The 19,070-nt window shown below is 21.6% G+C and overlaps 1 protein-coding gene across 1 annotated transcript in view; it reads right to left on the reverse strand.

Annotated features, from left to right (window-relative positions):
* The window catches only part of LOC117173747 (UHRF1-binding protein 1-like), a 99,497-nt gene that overhangs the window by 72,577 nt on the left and 7,850 nt on the right, over nt 1-19,070 (reverse strand). The window contains exons 2-5 of the mRNA XM_033362388.1: nt 17,669-17,870; nt 15,109-15,300; nt 9,904-10,129; nt 5,161-5,327 (exon numbers count right to left, since the gene is read on the reverse strand). Of these exons, the coding sequence (XP_033218279.1) occupies nt 5,161-5,327; nt 9,904-10,129; nt 15,109-15,300; nt 17,669-17,870 (787 nt within the window). The remainder of the gene's footprint in view (nt 1-5,160; nt 5,328-9,903; nt 10,130-15,108; nt 15,301-17,668; nt 17,871-19,070) is intronic.

Genomic DNA, 19,070 nt, shown 5'->3' on the forward strand with positions numbered 1-19,070 from the left:
ATCATTTAATTTTAAGAGCCTAAAGTATCAAATTATTCAATTCAAAAACGTTCAAATTTTAAATTAATTAATTTCAGACAATTCGAACATAAAATTGTTAAATCATTTATTGGATTTAAATTTGATAAATTAAACATTTTTAAATAAATTTCAATCCAAATGATCAAAAACGGAATAAAAAAACGCTTAAATTGACGTTTTCGATTTAAAATTATACGATTATAAATTTAAGATCAAAATACTACACTATGTTGCATCAAAATTATTCTATTTTTAGTACTTTCAAGCTTTTAATTATAAATTATTTAATTTCAAAAAATACAAGTTTGAAATTATTCAATTGATTCAATCTTTAGAATTCAAGGTGACTTTTAAATACTTCAGGTACATTAAAAAAAACTAATAAGAATTTTTAAAAAATCCAGTGAATCGAGTAAAATTAAGTGAATCTAGAAGAATTCAAAAGAATTGCAAAAATTCGAGATTTACAACAAATTTGAAAGTATTCAGGATAAATTGCAAAAAATATTTGAAAATCTCTTCTAATCTTTGAAAATTTTATAAAATCCCCTGAATTTTTTTAATTTAATTAATATTTCCTGAAATCCGGGAAAATTTATTAAAATACCTTGGGAATAAAATACCGTGAAACCCCCTTAAAATCACTGAAATGCTCGAAAATTTGATAAAGTCTCTTGGAGTCTTTTAAAATATTCTAATACCATATAAGTCCTGTAAAATCGTTCCCCATCCATGGAAACTCCCTTTAAATTACTGAAATCAAATTAAAATTTCATACAAATTTTCAAATGATTTAAAGTCTTTTTAAATCTCTTGACCTTTTTAAAGCTCTTGAAAATTTCTTGAATTTCCTAAAAATACGATACAATTATTCAAATTCTTTGGAATTTTTTCGAATGATTGAAATTTTAAAAAAGTACCCAAAGATATTTCAAATCCTTTGAAATCCCTTGGAACTTAAAAAAAAAAGTTCTTGAAAATTAGAGGAATTTTTTTAAATATTCTAAAATCATAAATATTCTATGAAATCTATTAAAAATTCCTTGGTATCTTCTAAAATATAATACAACACTTAAAATACTTGGAAATCATTTTAAATCCTTTTGAACTTTTTAAAGCACTTGCAAATTCCTTGGATTTATTAAAAATACCCTAAAATATCTCAAATTCTTAGAAATTCGCTGAAACTTTTTAAAGCTCTTGACAATTTCTTGGAATTCTAAAAAATACACTAGATTTTGTAAATCCTTTGAAATAATTTTAAATGCCTTGGCCTTTTTAAAAAGTACATGACAATTTCCTTGGAATTTTTAAAAATAACCTGAAATATATCAAAGTATTGATTTGCAACCCTCTGAAATCGAATGATTAAATTCATCAGATCGTTTGAATCTTTTCACAAATCTACCTGAAATCTTTATGAAATTTTTATGAAATCCTTATGAAATCTTTGTCAAATTCTTGGGAAATAATTTTGAATCTTTGTTCACTTTTTGAAATCTATCCGAAATTTTGCTGAATTTATCCATATCTTTTGAGCCTATCTGAGATCTTAGTGAAATATTGGAAATCTTTGAAATCCTTAGAAAATCATTGAAATCTTTTATATTATTTGAGAAATTATTGAAATCTTTATGAAATTTTTGGGAAATAATTCAAATCTTTGTGAAATCTTTGCGAAATATTTCAAATATCTGATATTGTTTATGAAATTATTAAAATCTTTGTGAAATCTTTGGAAAATCATTGAAATCTTTGTGCACTTTTTGAAATCGATCTGAAATTTTTGGGAAATAATTTAAATCTTTTAAGCCTATCTGAAATCTTTATAAAAAATTGAAAATCTTTGAAAGTCTTAGAAAATCATTGAAATGTTGGATATTATTTGTGAAATTATTGAAATCTTTGTGAAATCTTTGAAATGTTTGAGAAATCATTAAAATCTTTGTAAAATCTTTCCAAAATCTTTACGAAATACTTAAAATATTTGTCTAATATCTGATATTGTTTGTGAAATTATTAAAATCTTTCTGAAATCTTTGGGAAATCATTCAAATCTTTGTGCACTTTTTGAAAACGATCTAACAGTTTTGTGAAATAATTTAAATCTTTTAACCCTATCTGATATTTTTGTGAAACACTGAAAATATTTGAAAGTCTTCGAAGATCATTAAAATTTTGGAAATTATTTGTGAAATTATTGAAATTTTTTTGAAATCTTTCAAATGTTTGAGAAATCATTAAAATCTTTGTAAAGTCTTTCTGAAATCTTTGGAAATCTTTGTAAAATTATTTCTGAAATCTTTAGAAATTTTTGCGAAATATTAAAAATATTTTTGAAATATCTTATATTGTTTGTGACATTATTAAAATCTTTGTGAAATCTTAGGAAAATCATTCAAATCTTTCTGAAATCTTTGGAACTCTCTGCGAAATATGCAAAATATTTTTGAAATATCTTGCATGGTTTGTGAAATTATTGAAATCTTTGTGAAATCTTTCGGAAATCATTCAAATCTTTGTGCACTTTTTGAAATCGATCTGAAATTTTTGTGAAATAATTTCAATCTTTCAAGCCTATCTGAAATCTTTGTGAAAAATTGGAAATCTTTGAAATCCTTAGAAAACCTTTGAAATCTTAGATATTATTTGATATTGATATTATTTGTGAAAATTATTTAAATCTTTGCGAAATCTTTGAAATGTTTGAGAAATCATTTGAATCTTTCTAAAATCTTTCGAAATTTTCGCGAAATATTACAAATATTTTTGAAATATCTGATATTATTTGTGAAATTATTGAAATCTTTGTAAAATATTTGGGAAATCATTAAAATCTTTGTAAAATCTTTCTGAAATCTTTGGAAATCTTTGCGAAATACTTAAAATATTTTTTAAATATCTGATATTGTTGGTGAAATTATTTAAATCTTTGTAAAATCTTTGGGAAATCATTCAAATCCTTCTGAAATTTTTGCGAGATATGCAAAATATTTTTAAAATATGTTATATTGTTAGTGGAATTATTGAAATCTTTGTGAAATCTTTGGGAAATCATTAAAATCTTTGTAAAATCTTTCTAAAATCTTTTGAAATGTTTGCGAAATATTCAAAATATTTTTAAAATATCTGATATTGTTTGAGAAATTGTTAAAATCTTTGGGAAATCATTGAAATCTTTGTGCACTTTTTGAAATCGATCTAAAATTTGTGTGAAATAAGTCCAATCTTTTAAGCCTATCTGAAATCTTTGTGAAAAATTATAAATCTTTGAAATCCTTAGAAAATCATTGAAATCTTAGATATTATTTGATATTAATATTATTTGTGAAATTATTGTAATATTTGTGAAATCTTTGAGATCTTTTCAAAACAATTGAAATATTTTTATATATATAAATCTATATTTTTGTAAAATTATTAAAAACATTAAAGTCTTTTTGAATCTTTAAAATCTTCATAAAATCTTTTCGAAATATTTAAAATATTTTTGAAATATCTGATGTTATTTGTGAAATTATTGATATATTTGTGAAATCTTTAAAATCTTTGTAATCTTTCTGAAATATTACGGAAACATTTGATGTTTGTGAAATTATTGAATTCTTTGAGAAATCTTTGGGAAATCATTGAAATCTTTGTGCACTCTTTGCAATCGATCTGGATTTTTTGTGATATAATTTCAATGTTTCAAGCCTATCTGAAATCTTTGTGAAATATTAGAAATCTTCGAAATCTTTAGAAAATCATTTAAATCTTAAATAATATTTAATATTGATATTATTTGTGAAATTAGTGAAATCTTTGCAAAATCTTTTAAATGTTTGAGAAATCATTAAAATATTTCTAAAATCTTTGGAAATCTTTGCGAAATAGTAAAAATATTTTTGAAATATCTGATATTGTTTGTGAAATTATTGAAATCTATGAGAAATCTTTAAAATCATTAAAATATTTTTAAAATCTTTCTGAAATCTTTGCAAAATATTAAAAATAATCTTGAAATTTTTTAATTCTGTCCAAATCTTTACGAAATGTTTCTGATATATTTTAAATCTAGGAATATATTTTTTAAATCTTGAAATCTTTGGAAATTTCAGAAAAATATTTGAAGTATATAAAAAATATTTGATAATATTTTTGAAATTTTTTGAATATTTGTTAAATCTTGGGGAAATCGTTCATATTTTTGTGAAATCTTTGGTAATCTTTGCAAAATATTTTTAAAAACTTAAAATTAAATAATGTTGTTAAAAATTCGTGTATTTTGCTGAAAATTAATCTTTTTTGGTAATCTTTTTGCTCGAAAATTCATTTTTTTAGTTGACAATTTTTAAACTTTGTTGAAAATTCATTTTTTTTGTTAAAAATTATTTTTTTATCTGAAAATTTACCTATTCCATGTTTGGTAAAAAATTTATCGTTTATATTAGATAAGTTAGAAATTCGTCATTTTTTTAAGATTAATCTTCTTCGTCCAAAATTCATCGTTTTAATGGAAAATTTGGTTAAAAATTAGTTGCTTTTTTATTCAAAGCTATTTTTATATCAGAGTTTTTATCTGAAAATGTAACTATTCCATCTTTGGTCAAAACTTTATCCTGTATATTATTTAAGTTAAAAATGCAACTATTTCGTAGAAAATTCATGTATTTTGTTGAAAAGTCTTTTTTTAGTAGAGAATAATTCTTGTTTGTTGAAAATTCAACTATTTGGTAGAAAATACATATATTTTGTTAAAAATTTGTCTTTTTGGCTAGAAAAAAATGTTGGGTAAAAAAGGTGTTTTCTAAAAAAAAAAAAAAAATTGGTCTCTCTGTCGTGACAATTTAAAAATTTGATTAAAAAAACATCTTGGTATGCTGAAAATGGTTAGAAATCCAATTATCTTGTTGAAAAACTAATTATTTTTGGAAATTTTCACTATTTTACATATTTTTTTAAAGAAAATTTAACTATGCTGTTATAAATTCATTTGAAAGGTAAACTTTTTGTTAAAAATGCAACTATCTGCGAAAAAATTGTATGATTTAGTTAAATATTTAACTAAATTTGGAAAACTCGTCTAATTTTACAGGAAAATTCATCTCTTTGGGCAGAAAAGAACTTTAGTTTAATTTCATTAGAATTTAAATTTACCTCTAGCTTCCGAGCAGCTTTTGTCTTTCTTTCCAGAATCGTCGCCTTTTCGATTAAACCTCCGAGGGAATCTATAAAGTGGAGGGCAGCCTTTAATTGAGAGTCGGTCAGCACCCAAAGTAGATCGTCTAAAATGATCACTAGCCTCGATCCCATCACAAAACAATCTAAAGAAAAATATAAAGTTCATAAAGAGAAAGTTATTGTGGAAAGAAAATAAATTTTTACTACACTAGAAAACAAAAACGCGCGCTGAGCGCGCGCGTATATATTTTTTATCTTTAAAATTAATAAATATTTATACAAAATTTACTTCCTTCATAGTACCTATTATCTAGCACAATAGAAAATAAAAGCAAAAACAATATTTTCAATATTTGATCATAAATTATGTTCAAATTATAATAATTTCTGTTTGAAAATCAAAAATAATTATGTACAATTTCAACGTAATCTAAAATTATTAAAAAATTACGAATAAGCTGATAAATTTTATTATTTCAAACAAAAATTAAGGAATTTAGGACTAATGATTCTCTATCTAAAATTAAAAATGACAGGTGAAACACGAACAGAAACTGAAGTTATTGAAAATTGTAAATATTCTTTGAATTCTAATATTTTTTTTTATTAAAAATAACAATAATTTCTGAAAAAGAACATAAATAAGAGAAAAGTGTTCAGAATTGTAAATCTTTCTCGAAATCTAATGATTTTTATTTTAAAATAACCGATCGCTTCTAAAAAATGTTAATATAACTGGAAATCTTAAATTCTAAAAATTTGTGAATCTTTTTTGGAATCTTTCTTTCGCATTAAAAATACAAATTTCCGATAAAAAACACTAAATATGATTAATAATTACAATTTATTATAAAATATTATTTATATTATAAATTATTCATAATTTATCAGTTAAATATTTAAAAATATTGATGAATTATAAATCCAATTATTAAATATTATTCAAATTATTATATATTTTTTTTATTTGCCGATTTTTATTGTAAAACACTAAAGAAACCTAAAATTGTTTTAAAAAATTATAAACCTTTGAAATCTAATGATTTTTATTTCAAAAACGTCCAAAAACCAAAAACGTAAATTTAAAAAAAAATCATCTTCGAAATCTAATAATTAATAAAAAATCAAATATAACTAAAATAAATAAGAAAATTTTAATATTCTGAATCTTGTTCAAACAAAGTAATAATTTTTGCATAAAAAATACAATTTTGGTGCAAAAAGCTAACATAACCTTAAATTGTTTAAACATGTGAATCTTTCTTGATTTTCTTTTTACCAATTTCCGAGAAAAAACACTAACATAATCGAAAATTGTTAAAAGGACCTAAATATTATTAAAATTATAATTTTTTTGTTTCAAAATGCCAATTTTTATTGTAAAATACTAAACTAACCTAAAATTGTTTTAAAAAATATGAAACTTTGAAATATAACGATTGTTGTTTAAAAAACGTTTAAAAAGAAACCAAAAACATAAATTTTTGAAAAAATGTTCATGAGGAACATTTGAATTTTCTTTTAAATACATATTTTTTAAATACTAATTTCCGACAAAAAGCAAAAAAATAATAGAAAATTGTTAAAAGAATCTAAATATTATTTAAATTTAAATGATTTTTGTTTTAAAATGCCAATTTTTATTGTAAAACGCTAACGTAACCTAAAATTGTTTAAAAAAAGATGATGAACCTTTGAAATCTAATGATTTTTGTTTCAAAAACGTCAAAAAACCAAAAACGTAAATTTTTGAAAAAATTTTCATCTTCGAAATCTAATAATTTCTCAATTCAAAATACTCGTTTCGGGCTTAAAACTCTAACGTAACCTAAAATGGTTAAATATGTGACCTTCTTTAAAAAATATATATTTTTTAAATAAATTTCCGAAAAAAAAACATTGACATCATCGAAAATTGTTAAAAGCATTTAAATCATATTCAAATTTAAATGATTTTGGTTTTAACATGCCAATTTTCATTGTGAAACGCTAGCGTAACCTAAAATTGTTTTAAAAAAATGATGAACCTTTGAAATTCAATGATTTTTGTTTCAAAACCGTTTAAAAAAACGAAAAACGCGAATTTTTGAAAAAAAATTTCATCTTCGAAATCTAGTAATGTTTTATTAAAAATGTGTAAAACGCTAACATAACCTAAAATGGTTAAATATGTGATCTTCTTTTAAGAAATATATTTTTTAAATACAAATTTCCGACAAAAAGCACTAAAATAATCGAAAATTGTTAAAAGAATTTAAATCATATTCAAATTTAAATGATTTTGGTTTTAAAATGCCAATTTTCATTGTAAAACGCTAGCATAACCTAAAATTGTTTTAAAAAATGATAAATCTTTGAAATCTAATGATTTTTGTGTAAAAAACATTTTTAAAAAACCAAAAAGGTAAATTTTTGAAAAAATTTTCATCTTCACAATCTAATAATTTCAGATTCAAAATGCCCATTTCTGGTGTAAAACGCTAACATAACCTTGAATTGTGGAAAACTGCGAAGCTTGATGATCATTCTTATTTAAAAATGTTACTTTTTAATTTTCAATTGTTTGGATGAAAAATAATCTTTTTTGGAAAAATTAAATTAATTTTTATTTAAAAATAAATATCTTGTATTGTTCAAATTACAAATATTATATTTTTTTATTTAAAATTTATTTTTTTTTTATGTTGAAATTCAACTCCTTGATTGAAATTTAAACTACTTTCTTAAAAATTCATTTTTTTGGTCGAAGATTCATAATTTTAGTAAAAATATAATCTATTTCGTTAAAAATTAAAATACTTTCTTGAAAATTCGCTTTTTTAAGCTACAAATTAACACTTTTCACTGAAAATTTAACTATTTGTCTGAAAATAAAGTTTTTTGTTCAAAATTCATATTTTTTTATTAACAATTGTATTGTTTTATATAAAAAAATTCGTCCTTTTGTCTTACAAATTAAAAAATTTGGTAGAAATTTAAACTATTTAGCAGAAAAATACAACTGCTTTATAGAATGCTCGCGTTTTTGGTTTGAAAATTTTATGATTTGATTCAAAATTTATGTAATTTGTTGAAAATTCGTCTTCTTTGAAAAAAAATTAATCTACTTGGTTAAAGACTCCACTATTTGGTTAGAAACTTATGTATTTTGTTGAAATTTCTATTTTAATGTTAAAAAATAAAAATTTAATTTAATTTAAGACATTAATATTCTTGTTTGAAAATGCAACCATTTGGTAAAAAATTTATATATTTTATTGAGAATTCTTTTTTTTTCTAGAAAATTAATCTTTTTAGTTGAAAATTAATCTATTTGGTTAGAAATGTATGTACTTTGTAAAAAATTCATCTTTTTCCTTTAAACAAATTAATTTCCTTGCTTGAAATTTCAACTTTTTGGTTAGAAATTTATACATTTTGTTGAAAATTAATTTTATTTTTAGCAGAAAATTAATTTTCTTGGCTGAACATTTATTTTGTGGTTGAAAATGTAATTATTTTATTGAAAATTCAACATTTTTGTAGAAAGCTCGTCCGTTTGGCTTAACAATTCCACTATTTGTTTAAAAATTTAAGTATTTTGTTGAAAAAAATTTTTTTTGTAGAAAACTAATTTTCTTAATTGAAAGTTCATCTATCTGGTTCAAAATTCCTGTATTTTGTTTTAAAATTCTGTTTTAGGTTGAAAACTATTTTTTTTTTAAATTTTTTATTGAAAATTAACTTTCTTGTTGAACATTCATATTTTCGGGTTAAAAATTCAACTTTTTGGCAGAAACTTCAGCTATTTTGTAGAAGTTTTTTTTATTAAAAAATAATGTTTTCAATGAAAATTAAACTATTCCATGTTTTGTTAAAAAATTTATCTTTTTAAATTAAAATTTCAACTATTTGGTTGAAATTTTTGTGAAAATTCTATGTTTTTGATTTAAAAAATTCTCTTTTTGGTTAAAGATTTATTTTTGTGGTTAAAAACGTAATTATTTGATTGAAAATTCAACTGTTTTGTTGAAATCTCGTCCTTTTAGCTTAAAAATTTACTTTCTTTCTTAAAAATTCAAAAATTTGGCAGAAAATTCAACTGTTTTGTAGAATATTTTTCTTATTGGAAATTTAATATTCCATTCTTGTTTTAAAAAAAGGATTTTTTTACCTTAGAAATTCAACTGGTTTAAATATCGTATTTTTTGACAGAAGATAAATCTTTTTGATTAAAAACTTAAATATTCGGTTAAACCTTTCTTTTTTTAATTGGGCCCTAATTTTTTAATTTAAAATTAAACTATTTGATTGAAAATTCACTTTTTTGCAGATGGAAATGAAAATATTTTATTACAAATTTAACTGTTTTGCAAAAATCTCATCCTTTTAGCTTGAAAATTCCACTTTTGTTTAATAATTTATATATTTTGTTGAGAATTCGAATTTTTTTAGTAGAAAATTAATTTACTTAGTTGAATATTTGACACTTGGGATGAATTTGATTTTCTTTGTTAACTAAAAAATATTTTTTATTTAAAATGAAAATCTTTTCTTGATTGAAATATCAACTATTAAAGTTTTTGTTCTAAATTCATCTTTTTTTCGAAAATTCGAAAATTCTCAGTCGAAAGTTAAAATATTTTCTTAATTCATAAGAAACAGTTCGTTTTTTTTTAAATAAATTTTAGAATGACCCTTAAATAAATTGAGGAAATAAATTTAGATTGGATTACAAACCACAGAGTCGTTTCTTAATCGTAATTCTACATCTCGCTTGATTTGTGAGCAAACGAAGCGGCGTAAGATCTTTATCTTTGGTGCTCCGAGCCTCAATTCGCACAGTTTGCCATTCAAGTTCCTTAAAAATGAGCAACTGACCCCTATCCGGATCTTTTACTCTCGTCATTCTCAAATCGCAACGCTGCCAAGTCGGAGATTTTGATTCCACCATTATACGTGTCATCTGGGAAAAAGAATTTTTTTTATTTCCTGCTCACGATGCGGTTGAATCAACTTTAAATGAAAGTTTAATGCTAATGGGATTTCTTTTCATTCTAATTTTCTGCCATCTCTCGATCATTTATCAAATAAAATTGAAATAAGATGTAGAAAAATATTTCTTTTCAATTATAGAAACGGTTTCTTTAACATAACTTGAACTGACTTGTTAAAAATTCATTTTTTTTTTGTTAACAATTCATCATTTTAGTTGCACTTTTCTGTGTTTTTTTTGCTTTGTTCAAAATTCAACTATTTTGTCAAAATCGAAAAAATATATTTTTCTAACTGAAAATTTAACTATTCCAAGTTTGGTTGAACATTTATCTTCTTCAGTTGAAAATTCAACTATTTGGTGTAGAATTCATGTATTTGATTAAAAATTGATCTTTACAGGTAGAAAATTAATCTCTTAGGTTCAAAATTATTTTTTTTTTAAATTGAAAATTAATTTTTTAAATGAAAATTTAACTATATCATGTCTGTTTGAACATTAAACTTCTTCAGTTGAAAATTCAACTACTTATTTAAAAATTCATGTATTTTGTTGAAAATTGATCTTTTTTCGTAAAAAATTATTCTTTGGATTCAAAATTAGTACCTTTTTATAATTTGTTTGACAATTCATGTTTTTTTAAGTATTCTTTTTAGATAGAAAATAATTTTTTCTAATACAAATTAATGTTTCTTTGGTAGAAAATAAGTTGTCTTTTTATTGAAAATTAATTTTCCCAACTAAATTTTTTGCCGAACCTTTTCTGTTGGTGGAAATTTATTTGCTTGGTTGAAAATTTAAATTTCTGGTTGAAAATTGAATTTAATTTGTTGAAAATTTATTTTTTTCATTGGGAAATTCTACTATTTTGTTAAAAAACAGTCTTTTTTTGTAGCAATATTACCTTTTTGATTGAAAATTCATAATTTTATTAAAAGTATTAATTTTTTGTTAAAAATTAGTCTTTCTGGTTGAAATTTCATTTCTATAGTTGAAAATTAGTTTTTTCTTTTTTTTTCAATTGAAAATTAATTTTTCCAACCAAATTTTGTACCGAACCTTTTTTGTTGATGGACATTTAATCTTGTTGCTAGAAAATTTAACTTTTTGGTTGAAAATTTATTTTATTTGGTACAAAAAAAATGATTCCTCTAATCTTAAATTAAACTATTATATTTTTTGTTGAGAATTTATCTTATTCATTGACAAATTCAACTATTTTTTTGAAAATTTTTCTTTTTTTGTAGCAATGTAACCTTTTTGATTTAGAATTCATGCTTTTGTTCAGAATTAATGTTTTTCGTAGAAAATTCATCTTTTTGGTTGCAATTTCATTTCTATAGTAGAAAGTTAGATTTTTTTTAAATTGAAAATTAATTTTTCAAATAAAAATTAAACTATATCATATTTATTTGAACATTAAACTTCTTCAGTTGAAAATTCAACTATTTATTTTAAAATTCACGTATTTGATTAAAAATAGATCTTTTTTGGTAAAAAATTAATCTTTGGATTCCAAATTAGTATCTTTTTAAAATGAAAATTAGTTTTTTAACTACAAGTTTAACTGTAAAATGTCTTAAACATTAATCTTCTTCGATTTAAAACTCGACTATTTGGTTCAATACTGAACTATGAGGTCGAAAATACAATTAAAAATTAAAATATTTGTTTGACGATTCATGTTTTTTTTAAGTTCTTTTTAGATAGAAAATAATTTTTTGTAATAAAAATTAATGTTTCTTCGGTTGAAAATTACTTGTTTTTTTGAAAATTAATTTTTCCAACTAAATTTTTTACCGAACCTTTTTTGTTGGTGGAAATTTATTTGCTTGGTTGAAAATATAGTTTATTTGGTAAAAAAAATTATTTCTCTAACCCGATATTAAACTATTCTATTTTTTGTTGAAAATTTATCTTTTCCATTAGGAAATTCTACTATTTTGTTAAAAAGTATTTTTATTGTAGCAATATAACCTTCATGATTTAAAATTCATAATTTTATTTAAAATATTATTTTTTGGTTAAAATTCCATTTCTATAGTTGAAAATTAATATTTTTTTTTTAAATGAAAATTAGTTTTTTAACTAAAAATTTAACTGTAACATATTTATTTAAACATTAATCTTCTTCGGTTGAAAACTTAGCTTTTGATTCAATTTTCAACTATCAGGTCAAAAATACAATTAAAAATTAAAAAATTTGGTTCACAATTCATGTTTTTTTTTAAATTATTCTTCTTTGGTAGATAATAATCTTTTGTAATAAAAATTAATGTTTCTTTGGTTGAAAATTACTTTTTTTTTATTGAAAATTAATTTTTCAAATAAATATTTAACTATATCATATTTTTTTGAACATTAATCTTTTTCAGTTGAAAATTGAACTATAACTTGTTTGAAAATTCATGTATTTGATTAAAAATTGATGTTTTTTAGTAAAAAAATTAATTTTTGGATTCAAAATTAGTATCCTTTTAAAATGAAAATTAGTTTTTTAACTAAAAATTTAACTGTAACATATTTATTTAAACATTAATCTTCTTCGGTTGAAAACTCAACATTTGATTCAATATTCAACTATCAGGTCAAAAATACAATTAAAAATTAAAAAATTTCGTTCACAATTCATGTTTTTTTTTTTTAATTATTCTTCTTTGTTAGATAATAATCTTTTGTAATAAAAATTAATGTTTCTTCGGTTGAAAATTACTTGTTTTTTTGAAAATTAATTTTTTCAACCAAGTTTTTTGCCGAACCTTTTTTTTTATGAAAATTTATTTGTTTTTGTTGAAAATTTCACTATTTGGTTGGAAATTTAATTTTTTGTTGCAAATTTATCTTTTTCACTGGGAAATTCTACTATTTTGTTTAAAAATTCTCCTTTTTGTAGCAATATAACCTTTTTGTTTCAAAATTTATAATATTGTTAAAAAAAATTATTTTTTGGTAAAAAATTAACCTTTTTGGTTGAAATTTTATTTCTATAGTTGAAAATTAGTTGTTTTTTTGTAATTCAAAATTTTTTTTAACTAAATCATATTTGTTTGAACATTAATCTTCTTCAGTGGCAAATTCAAATATTAATTGTATGGAAATTCATGTATTTTATTAAAAATGATTCTTTTTTCGTAAAAAAATAATTTTTTATAAATAAAAAATAATGTTTCTTTGGTTGAAAATGATTTTTTTATTGAAAATTAATTTTTTCAACTAAATTTTTTGCCGACAATTTTTTCGTTGAAGAAAATTTAATATTTTGGGTAGAAAGTTTATTTGCTTCGTTGAAAATGTAACTATTTGGTTGAAAATTTATTTTATTTGATAAGAAAAAATTATTTCTCTAACCTAAAATTAAACTATTACATGTTTTGTTATATTTTTTTTCATTGAGAAATTTAGCTATTTTGTTGAAAAACAAATTTTTTTATAACAATATAACCTCTTTGATTGAAAATTCATGATTTTGTTAAGAATTATTTTTTTTTTGGTAGAAAATTAATCTTTTCGGTTGAAATTTAATTTCCATGGTTGAAAATTACTTTTTTTTTACATTTAAAATTAAATTTATTTTATTTGGTTAAAAACTTATTTCTCTGACTTAAAATAAAACTATTCTATTTTTTGATGAAAAGATACAAATTTATCTTTTTTATTTGAAAATTCATCTATTTTGTTAAAAATTTCTATTTTTTGTGGCAATATAAACTTTTTGATTGAAAATTCATGTATTTTGGTAAAAAGTATTCTTTTTTGTAGAAAATTAATCTTTTTGGTTGAAGTTTTATTTCTTTTGTTGAAAATTGGTTATTTTTTATTGAAAATTTATCTTTTTTATTTGAAAACTGTCTTTTTTTGTAGCAATATAGAATTTTACATTGAAAATTAATGTATTTTGTTAGAAATTATTTTTTTTTTCTTAGAGAATTAAACTTTTCGTTTGAAATTTCATTTCCTTGATTAAAAATTAGGTTTTCTTAAATGAAAATTAATTTTTTTAACTACAAATTTAATTATTCCATTTTTCGTCGAAGTTTTTATTGCATCTTGAAATATGAACTATCAGTTTTAAGCCAAATAGTTATATTTTCAATAAAAATGGCATACGTAAATTTTCAGTTAGAAATGTAATTTTATAACAAAACAAAAATGAATTTTCGATAAATTTTCAAACAATAAAATGCATTTTTAGCAAAAAGTAGTTCAACTTTCAACTAATAGTTGAATTTTTTATTTAAAAAATTTATTTTGCAACAAAATAGTTGAATTTTGAACAAAATAATTTAATTTTTCCACAAAATGTTGAAATTATTACCCAACACTTTTTTTCAAAGCAAATAGTTAAATTTAAATATAAATAATATTCAAGAAAAAATGGAATAATTTTAAATTTACAGCTAAAAAATTAATTTTCTAACAACAAAAAAAACGAATTTTAAAAGAAAAGTTAAACTTTCAAGCAAAAAAATGAAAGCATTTGAATTTAAACCTAAAAAAGACGAATTTTAAAACCAAACAAAAATTATTTTTCGTTACGTTATCAACCAATAAAATTAATTTTTATTAAAATAGTTTAACTTTCAACCAATAGTTGAATTTTTTACTGAAAAAATTGACTTGTGAACCAAATTAAATTTTCAACAAAATAGTCGAATTTTGAACCCAAAAAGATTAATTCTGAAGCCTCAATATTTCAACTGGATTTATAACAATATTTAAATAAAAGGAATAATTATTTCATTAAATAAAGCGTCTACTTTGAGTAGAAAATATTTATTTGATGGGTTTCAATATTTTTTGTATAAAATCTTTTGAGTAGGAAAAAAAATGTAATTCTATGTAGAAACTATTTTGTCTCAAAGAAATATAATTATAACAAATGCAATTAGCATTCAATTTTCACTTAGACTTGGTTTCAGTTTTCAAAAAAAATTATTTATATATTTTACCTGAACTGAGGCAATAAATGCTGGGCTTTTGAATGTTACGGAAACGGTATTAACAGCGACGGTTATTCCATCGATTACTTTATGAATAAAAGAATATTTTGCAGGTCCAGCATAAGATGACAATCCTTGTGGAGTCGACATGCTTCTCAAATCCTCAACCGTTTCGACTTCTATGTGAACTTCATCCAAACTCTGAAAGATTTTCATTTATTTTTTTATTATTTTGTTCAAAAATAATAAAAAAAGAAGTAAAATAAATTAAATTAACATGAGAATTAATGCTTATTAACATATTTTTATTTGTTAATCTCCTACAGCTAATGACGTAGATTATTATAAATAATGTATTAGAAGTATTATTTCAATTGCCTGAAAAAAATCATTTTGAACACGAACATTTTGAATCACTTTTTATTTGTTAAAAGTTTTCGAACACCTAAATTCGAGATAAAAAAAATTATTAATTTGCTTTTAAAGTTATATAAATATAATTTTCCGTTATTCTTGAGAAAATTCAAAAAGATTTTTGAAGATTGCAGATGTGTCGAAAAAGAATCTAGAAAATTTTGAAGACATTTTTTTTATTATAGAGGATTTTGCAAAATATTAGAAAAAAATTCGAGTCAGTTTAGAAGATATTTAGAAATTTTAGAAGTTTGCAAATAATTTAAAAATATTTTATACATTTCTGAAATTCTTTTCAAGTTTTAAAATATTTTTCATCTCTTTCGAACCTCTTCAATTCCTAAATATCGTTTTCTAAATTGGGTTAAAATGATTTCAGAATCTTTTCAAATTACAAACAAAATTTAGTATAAATTAAATTATAAATTATAATTATAAATTAAATTTAGTATAAATTGTAACATTTTGCTTTAAAATTTTCTTGACTCTTTTTCTAAATATTAGGAAATCATTTTAATGTTTTGAAATTTCTAAAAAAAATGTTCTTGATATTTTTCAAAATAAAAAATAATTTAGAATTTGCCCATGAATCTTAATAAAATTTCTATTTGAATCTTTTCTGAACTTGCAAATCTTCTAATTAATTTTCAAATTTTTCATAAAACTTTTTAAAAATTCTGCAAAATTAAATTAAATTTAATTTCATGTTCTTTTTTTATAATTTTGGAAATATTTTGAAATGTTTTCAAATCTTTTTAAATATTCTCTTAAAATTAATTTATAAAAATGAAAAATCATATTTTTTTCTTAAGAATCTAAAGAAAATCTGTCCATTCTCTTGAAACTTTTAAAACTTCTTTCATTCGAAATTTAAATTTATTGTTTCTTTGTAATCTTTAAAAGTTTTTAATTATTTGTGAATCGTTTGAAAACTTCTAAACATCTCTTGAATTTTCTCGAAATTTAAAAAAATTTAAATATTTTGTTATAAAATCTTCCACACTTTTTTACCATATTTTGTAAATCTTTTTGTATTCTAATTCTATGTGCAAAATAAAAAATCGTTTAGAATTTTTCCATGAATCTTAAGAAAATTCCTTTTTCAATCTTTTCAGTACTTTTCAGTACCTAGTAAATAACGTAAAATTTTTTTCGAATTTTTCCCTTAACTTTTAAAAAAATATACAAAATTGAAAAAATTGCCTTCAAATTTTTCAGATTATTTTTTAAATTTAAAATCTTCAATTGTTTGAAAAATTTTCAAGAATCTGCATTTTATTTACATTTTTTTTAATCTTAACAAACTTATAATTATTTTAAAATCTTTTTAAAACTTTTCTAAATATTTCTTAAACTTATTCAAATTATTTCTAAAATTTTGAAACATTCAAAAGTTGAAAATTTTGGCTTTATAATCTTCTACATTCTGTTTCGAAATGTTGGGAAATTATTTTATATGTTTTAAATCATTTGAAATTTAATCAGAAATCTTACAATTTTCTTTGATTTTCATGAAACCCTTTAAAATTTTGTTTTCCTAAAATTGTTTAAAATTCTACAAAATGTATAAAAATGTTCTAAAATCTTTCTTTTTTTCAAACACATGTTTAAATCTTCAAAAACCTAAAATTAATTTTGTAAAATAAAACCTAAAATTATTAAAAAGTTCCTAATTTTTTAAAATTCTTTCAAATAAATTTTTTCTTAATATAATAATTTCTAGAATAATTTCCCTATATTAAGAAATCACTTAGAATTGCCATTCTATATTTTATCAATAATATTAAAAAACATTTAGAATTAAATTTTATAATTTTTCCCCCGATTTAGAGAAAAAAAAACACGAAAGTTTTATAAGATGCACAAAGGAGAATGAAATGTCTCTATTAGTTTAAATAAAAAAATAATTATAAAATTTGAATATTCAAAACTTTGTATAAAATTGAACTGAATTAAAATGGATATGGTCACACAAGGTTTTATAAATTAAAATTGTAAATAAAATTTTACTTTCTCAATAAAAGAAAAAGTAAAAATAATGACAAATTTCCATAAAAAGGTAAAAAATTTCGAAATAGGTCACAAACTTTAATGACTGCTTGCGATTAAAATTCAAGTTTTCTGAAATAAAAATTAGATTTGGTTAATTTCTTACCAGAAATATAGGAACACTTTTCAGCTTCGTCCATTGTATTCGAAAAGTGACTTTGTTGCACCAAGCGCTGGTTAATCTTAACCATGATGGTAATTCTAACAAGTCTGTTAAAACGATTTCATCAAGCTCTAAATTTGTCAGCTCTCCTTCTCCCTTAAATGTACTAAAATTTATTTTATCTGCCGATAAATTTTTGGTGAATCTAAAAGAAAAAAGAATTTTTCATTGTACCAATTTTCGGCCTAAAAATCTGTCTAATCACTTGAAATATCTTCGAATTTAACTTTTTTAAAATACTAAATTCAATTGTTAACTTTTGAATTCGTGAAATTATTCAATTTGAAGAATTTTAAAATAAAGTTTCGAAGAATTAAAAAGTTAAAAATTAAAAACATTTAAAATTGAAGTTTTTGTATAAAAAGCGTTTTAAGTTGAAAACGGTAATTATTTCGAGTATTAAAAATTAAACAATAATTGATTCGACGAGACGATTCATAATTTGTTCAAAATTAAACTATTTTATTTCATTTGTAATCCATTTTCAAATAATTTTAAACTAATGGAATAAAAATTAAATGCCTTTATTCAATTTCAAATCCTATTCAAATGTTGTTTTTGCCTAAAATATTATATTTTTAACATATTCAATTTGAAATATTTTACATAAAAATAACAATTTTTTAATATTTAGCAATAAATTAAATATTCAAAACTGGAAATTTTTTAATTGTTCTATTAGAAAAAAAAATTATTTGTAAATTAAAACGATGAATTTTTATGCGTGAATGACAATTTAACAATTTATTGATTTGATACGACTTAAAATTTAAATAATTTAACTAATAATTTAAAACGTGTTTGGTTTGTAAAAATTGTAATCATTCAATTTTTAATGTTTATAACTTAACAGGTTACAAATGGCAAGTGCAAAATGCAAAGAGGAAGAATAAAAAGGGCAGGGCAATGGGAGGAATGGTGATGGGAGTAAGGAATGAATGTATAACAGGGAAAGATAAAAAAGACAGGAATGAACAAAAAGAAGGAGTAATAGTAGAAGAGGCTATGATAGGAGGAGAGAAGTGGAAGGTAGTGGGGATTTATGTGAACGGTGATATGCAGGAAAAAGCAGAGGAGATTAAAGAAATGATTGAAGAAAATAAAGAAGATATTAGGATGATAATAGGTGGTGATTTCAATGCGAGAAAAGGAGACAGAGGAGGAACGGAATGGGGAGAAGAGAAAGGAAGAAGATCCAAAGATAAGGTACTAAATGGGGAGGGAAAAAAGTTGTTAAAGAGCCTGGAGGAGTTGGGATGGTATATCTTAAACGGGAATATAGAAGGGGATGAAAAAGGAGAATATACACGCTCAGGAAGTGAAAGGGGAACGGTAATTGATTATG

Source organism: Belonocnema kinseyi, chromosome 5, assembly GCF_010883055.1.
Source record: "Belonocnema kinseyi isolate 2016_QV_RU_SX_M_011 chromosome 5, B_treatae_v1, whole genome shotgun sequence".
NCBI classification, from domain to species: domain Eukaryota; kingdom Metazoa; phylum Arthropoda; class Insecta; order Hymenoptera; family Cynipidae; genus Belonocnema; species Belonocnema kinseyi.